General features: G+C 48.8%; 1 protein-coding gene across 1 annotated transcript; it reads left to right on the top strand.

The window, feature by feature from the left end:
* Positions 1-1994: 1994 nt before the first annotated feature.
* On the top strand, positions 1995-3239 carry Npy4r2 (neuropeptide Y receptor Y4-2). The gene has a single exon (XM_032919506.1). It carries the CDS (start codon positions 2050-2052, stop codon positions 3175-3177), a length of 1128 nt encoding a protein of 375 aa, XP_032775397.1. The 5' UTR covers positions 1995-2049; the 3' UTR covers positions 3178-3239.
* The last annotated feature ends 3142 nt before the right edge of the window (positions 3240-6381 follow it).

The following is a 6381-nucleotide window of genomic DNA, read 5'->3' as shown; positions in this document are numbered from 1 at the left end:
TCTGTCCTCTCCTTTGTTCATTTCTCCTTTTCACTCTGTGAGCTCCGGATTCCACACCATCTCTTCTCTCTCCCTGCCCTTGGCCCCATCTCTGACCCCCCAGGTACCCACAGTACTGACGATGGCAGTAGCATTGTGACCTTGAGGTCCATCTTTGTGCCCAGCTTCTCCATCTTAGAGGATCGTGGCCCTTGTCCTTACCACATCGGTCAAGCGGATACAGGAAGCAGCGATCACTGCCCAGAGCCTTGCCTGTCTCCTGACTTCCCTCTGGCCGTGCTGGTGTTACCCTACACTGATGTCCTCATCCTGGCTGATGGCCAGACAAGGTCTGGTCTTCTTTTCATTTTTTACCTCTGAGCCAGTGCCTCTGGCACAGATTCGTGGAGCTGTGGCTTCTGTTTCCTCTCAGATCCTTGTCCTTGTATATTTCATCTTGTTATATTTGTCCAAATGCTTTTGTGTTCAGAAGACAGTGATGCCAGACAACCCTTCTTCCCCTGGAGAATTGGTAGTCCAAATAACTAGACAGTCAACTGCCTGTCACACTCATTGGTTTTGTAAATGGCCAGTTGAGACTCACATCCAGGGGTCAGGCCAAGTGAACAGTGAGTGACAGCTAGAAAAACCAATGTTACTGATCTCTGGCTAATTTGGCCTTTCTGTCAAAACTGCACTTGAGGTGTTGGGGATTTAGCTCAGTGGTAGAGCGCTTGCCTAGGAAGTGCAAGGCCCTGGGTTCGGTCCCCAGCTCCGGAAAAAAAAAACAAACAAAAAACTGCACTACTTGATCACAAAGATGAGTGCATATTGAAAGTGAGATATATATTCAAATACAGGCCTGGCTAATTAATACACGGCATGACCTCAAAGAGACTATTCTGATAGGAATACCATTTTTCAAAATCATGCTCAGCAAACCCCTACAGGCTACTTGTTAAAGTACAGATTCCTTGGCTCCAAGACCAGCTTACTTCCCTGCCTCTCCTGGAAAGTTCACGTTGAACACGGCCGTGTGATGACCCCGATGTTTGCAGAAGGTTGAGAATGGCAAACTTGTGGGGTTAATAATGCCCGGAAGAGTCGTGTGCTGATCTGTAAGAGGATGTGTAACAGTATGTGCAGAAGACCCTCTATGTCGGGCCCCATCACTGGCATTACTGTTTGAAGGATTTGGAACCCAGGGCCTGAAGAGTCAGTGTTGTTCGAGGATCCGTTTGTTCAGGAAGCCTAAGTGGAAGGGTAGCCAGTGCCAGGGGATGGGGGGTATGTCAGGTGATTTGAGCATAGGTCTGTCGAACGGAGGGTGATGAGCATCACATGGTGGCCGGTGTGTGCCTTAGTACAGTGGGCAGCACGGAGAAGGGAGTGGACTGATGAACCTGTCTTCATCACTCGCTGTCCTCACTTTTGCCATGCGCTACCTCAGAAACAAGGCAGACAGGACACAAGGGCCTGAAGCTAGGAGGGTGCACTGTGTGCCAAGCCCCAAAGTTCAGGTTCCATGGGTGTCATGAAAGACTGAGAGGGTCACCTTAGAGGATCTATTGCTCTCTTTCTTGTGATAAAGCGATACAAGGGCTTTCTGTGCTCCAATTCTTTCTCATTAGAACAGCCTCAAATCCTGAGGTTAGAGGGAGCTTGTCGGGCAAGTTATAGCACCTCTGAGACAGTCAGACGTCTCGTTAGCTGTGAGTGTGGGCAAATGGCTTCCTGTGAGGCTTCCCTGCTCCAGTGGGCAAGGTTGATAATGCTTGCCAGAATAAAGTAGCAAATACACAAAACTCTGAGCACAGCCTCTGACATGCAGCAAGTGCGGCCTAGAGGGTAGTGATTATTGGATGCCCGCCTCTTACCTTAGGCCTTATACGATAGCTCTCAATGCCATAAGATATAAGTAGCTAAGAATTGTCTCCCTCTCCCTGTCCCTTGTTCTTACCTGGTTCCATTTTACATGCACGGACCTTTGAGTTCCATTTATTTGTTTTGCAGGCTACCCTCAGAAGTGGGCCCTTTAGTCTTGAAGTTCCTGGTCTTCTCACACCCACCATGAATACCTCTCATCTCATGGCCTCCCTTTCTCCGGCATTCCTACAAGGTAAGAATGGGACCAACCCACTGGATTCCCTCTATAATCTCTCTGACGGCTGCCAGGATTCGGCAGACCTGTTGGCCTTCATCATTACCACCTACAGCGTTGAGACCATCTTGGGGGTCCTAGGAAACCTCTGCTTGATATTCGTGACCACAAGGCAAAAGGAAAAGTCCAATGTGACCAACCTACTCATTGCCAACCTGGCCTTTTCTGACTTCCTCATGTGTCTCATCTGCCAGCCGCTCACGGTCACCTACACCATCATGGACTACTGGATCTTCGGCGAAGTCCTTTGCAAGATGTTAACGTTCATCCAGTGTATGTCGGTGACAGTCTCCATCCTCTCACTGGTCCTTGTGGCCCTGGAGAGGCACCAGCTCATTATCAACCCGACAGGCTGGAAACCCAGCATTTCCCAGGCCTACCTGGGGATTGTGGTCATCTGGGTCATTTCTTGTTTCCTCTCCTTGCCCTTCCTGGCCAATAGCATCCTGAACGACCTCCTCCACTACAACCACTCTAAGGTTGTGGAGTTTCTGGAAGACAAGGTCGTCTGCTTTGTGTCCTGGTCCTCGGATCACCACCGCCTCATCTACACCACCTTTCTGCTGCTCTTCCAGTACTGCGTCCCTCTGGCCTTCATCCTGGTCTGCTACGTGCGTATCTATCAGCGCCTGGAGAGGCAGAGGCGTGCGTTCCACACGCACGCTTGCAGCTCACGAGTGGGGCAGATGAGGCGGATCAATGGCATGCTCATGGCAATGGTGACTGCTTTTGCAGTTCTCTGGCTGCCCCTGCATGTGTTCAACACTCTGGAGGACTGGTACCAGGAGGCCATCCCTGCTTGCCATGGCAACCTCATCTTCTTGATGTGCCACCTGTTTGCCATGGCTTCCACCTGCGTCAACCCTTTCATCTATGGCTTTCTCAACATCAACTTCAAGAAGGACATCAAGGCTCTGGTTCTGACCTGCCATTGCAGGCCACCTCAAGGGGAGCCTGAGCCTCTGCCCCTGTCCACTGTGCACACGGACCTCTCCAAGGGACCTATGAGGATGGGTAGCAAGTCTAACGCCATGTAGTCATGTCTAGGCTCTTCCGCCATTTTCTTTCGACACACCCTTTCACTGAGCTAAGTAGACACAATGCAAGCTGCGGTAGCATCCCGTCATTTCTGGTCTTTGGGGCCCAGACAGGCGGCAAGAGACTTGAAGCTTGGCATTCAGATGGCTTAGCCATTTGCTTCTGGGAGAATTCCGAGTCCAGATTCTGCAGATCACAGAGTGAACTTTGTGGCTTGAGCTGCAAGGGTGTTAGAGCCGGAAATGGCTGACTCTAACAGCCACTCAGCACAGATGCCCGGCACAAAAGCCTTCATCCATGTCCTGACCATTCAGCTACCTTGCCCTTGGTGATGTGCTGTGCTCTTCCAAGTGATGCTGGGTGTTTCAGTATGGGTTGGGTGTTGGTAGAAGTAGGCGCTGGGAGTTGGGAGTCTGCTTAATAAAGTACTTACTGAAAAGGACAGGGGCAATAGAAGTGGGCTATGATAAATGTGGCTGCCTTTCCGATGGAGGTCAAAGTTCAGTGCCCCTCCTGTCTGCTGAATGGGGTCCAAGGCATCCTCCGTGTGTGGACTAGGCAGTTTGTCTTTAGAAAGAAGGATATGCCAAGAGTGCTCTTGGCCCACATAAGATAGGATATTGCAGTCCAGTTCTGTCTGAATAGAGCAATCTTCCAATGCAGTGAACGCACTGGCCCCACAGGAGATGTATCCCCCCACTGAGCAGGTCTGATGGACTTTCTAGTCCCTACCAAGCATGTGTGTGACCGATGGCCTGGGCAGGTGTCTTGGAGCCACCACTGCCTACCTGTCTCAGCTTTGGCTGCATCTCCAGTCTAGAGTTTTTGTTCCTGGACTTTGAGACCTTCTCTTTTCTTCTCTTTAGAGGTGGGGTCTTAATGCATAGACAGGCTTGCCTAGCGCTCCTGCCAAGTCTCCTTTCTGAACACTGATTAAGGCACAAGCCATCCCACACGATGAGAGGTGAGCTTTTGAAGCACTCTAGTTACCTGGTGTAGTGTTTTCTGACTACTTCATATGATCGACTTTGAGCAAAGGCCGGACTCTCAGGCCCACCCTGCTAAGATGACATCTTCTGAACTTACAAACACCTGGGGTCTCAGATGTCTCCTCTTCCCAGAAGCTCCAGAATGTAAGGTTTTATTGATTAGGCTTGATGACAGCCAAGTTGTCAGTAGTCCAGATGAGGTGTTTAGTGAAGGTTTTAGGAATAAGGGTGTGATATAGGAGCTCCACAGAGCGTCTTCTGTTTTCCTCCAGCTTAGTTAGAATGACATTAGTCTACCCAGATGGTTGCTTCCTGATCCTGGTGTCCTGGTGTCTAATGGCCCTTGAGATTTCTTGGTTGCCGGATTCTTTGATGTTTACTATCCGAAGTATGGTCCGAAGACCAGCAGCCCTCGCAACCGGAGGCTGTTAGATACACAGAGTCTTTGTTGACACGCAAGTCTGCGTCTGGTCAGAATATGTAGGTTAATTAATTGTAGGCACACCAGTCAGGAAGTTTTGCTTTAGGAAACAGAAACCCCAGGGTTTGGGGTTATGGGGTGAGAAAGTGCAAACGTGCACTCTGGGGTCTTCAGCGAATCCATGTTCCGACCACATCTTTAAACTTCACAGTGCTGAAAAGTATGCTCTGTTCTGGCTGCCATTTCTCTGGCTGCATGTGGACCGGTGAAGCTTTTTCATTCTTTCAATAAACACTTGCCAAATACATAGCTTATGAAATTCCATTCCTAGGGAGCCTGCCCTTTGCACTCTGCTCTGTTTCACTTAAAACCGTACCGCTATCTGTTTTCCATCAGTTTCCATGACTGCTTAACAGAAACCGCTCCTGTCATAGCTGGGACCTCTCAGTATTTCTATATAACTCCTCACAGGTCTGCCGGGGAGGGCTCCTATGGGAAAGTTAGTAGCTGATCCCTATGTAGGAGTGGTACGGTTGGAGTTGGAGACATATTCCTGCCAGGAAGGCCTGGGGTTTCTCAGACTGTGTGAAGCCTTATCAAAGCCTGGCAGTAAGAGCTCAATCCTATTTAACTCTGGCCTTTTCCCCTTAAGTATACAGACTTGACTTGCTTTTGCATTATAAAAGTAATCATATTATAAAATAAACTGAAAGCAAAGGAAACTGTCATTTTTGGTACTCATTTTTAGTTAGGATACGCATGTGTCTGTTTTGAAGGTTTGATTGAAGTGAAATGTGTATGCATTTATATTTACGTGTATGTACCATCTAAGGACCATGTACGTAATATTTAAGGGTTGTTTCACCTGACACAAGGGTACTGCTATGAGACCAAAGCTACTATGGAACTCACTGTATAGTCTAAGCCAGTTCATGGTTCCCCCACCTCTGTCTCTTGAGTACTGGGATTATAGGCTGGCACCACCACAGGTATCTTAGTTTTTTTTTTGTTTGTTCCACCCTAGGAATTTTTTCCTTCCTTCCTTCCTTCCTTCCTTCCTTCCTTCCTTCCTTCCTTCCTTCCTTCCTTCCTCCTCCCTCCCTCTTCCTTCCTCCTTTTCTCCTCCCCCCTCCCTTTCTCCCCCCTTCCTTCTTTCCATTAACTTCCTCATCAGATAATGCTAGATACAGTATTAGCCTCGAGGGTACAACCACAGGCACAGTAACCTCTCACTGCTGTCTTTAATTACTCTGAAGCTGTGTTCAGGGTTTAGCCATAAAAGACGGAGGTGGGAAGGAGAGGTTTATTTTTTTTAAAAAGGTTTGTTTTATCTTGAATCATGTATAAGCATGTGTATCTATGCGTTTGTTTGTGAATGTGAGTCCCGGTGCCCATGGAGGCCGTAGGCATTGGGTCCCCTGGAGTTATAGCCTTTTATGTCACACCTGACATGGGTGCTGGGAGCCCGGCGAGGGTCCTCTGTAAAGTTCTCAATCCCCACCATCTCTCCAGCTCTGGCTGCTGGTGAAGATTTACTATTAGTACAAAGTCTGTGCAGAGTTACCCGGACTAGAGGAGATCTCTGTTCATCCTTCTGCGATCCACCCAGTGCTGTGAACACTGACCTTTCTAAGTTCATCTGCTACCTCTCTGTGAAGCTGCAGGGGCTCCACGTGGCCATTCAAGATGGCGGGCGATGGTTGTGTGGATGAGAAATGCCCAACTTAGGCTCATGTCTTTGAATACTTAGTCCCCAGTTGGTGGAAGTGTTTGAGGAGGTTGTGAAACCTTTA

This window comes from Rattus rattus, chromosome 13, assembly GCF_011064425.1.
Source record: "Rattus rattus isolate New Zealand chromosome 13, Rrattus_CSIRO_v1, whole genome shotgun sequence".
Lineage (NCBI taxonomy): Eukaryota > Metazoa > Chordata > Mammalia > Rodentia > Muridae > Rattus > Rattus rattus.
Note: the sequence above shows the minus strand (reverse complement) of the source record. Positions and strands in the feature narration are given on the sequence as shown.

Bases quoted from the DNA above. Each gene is read 5' to 3' on its own strand.
- Npy4r2 (XM_032919506.1), top strand. From the start codon at position 2,050: ATGAATACCTCTCATCTCATGGCCTCCCTTTCTCCGGCATTCCTACAA.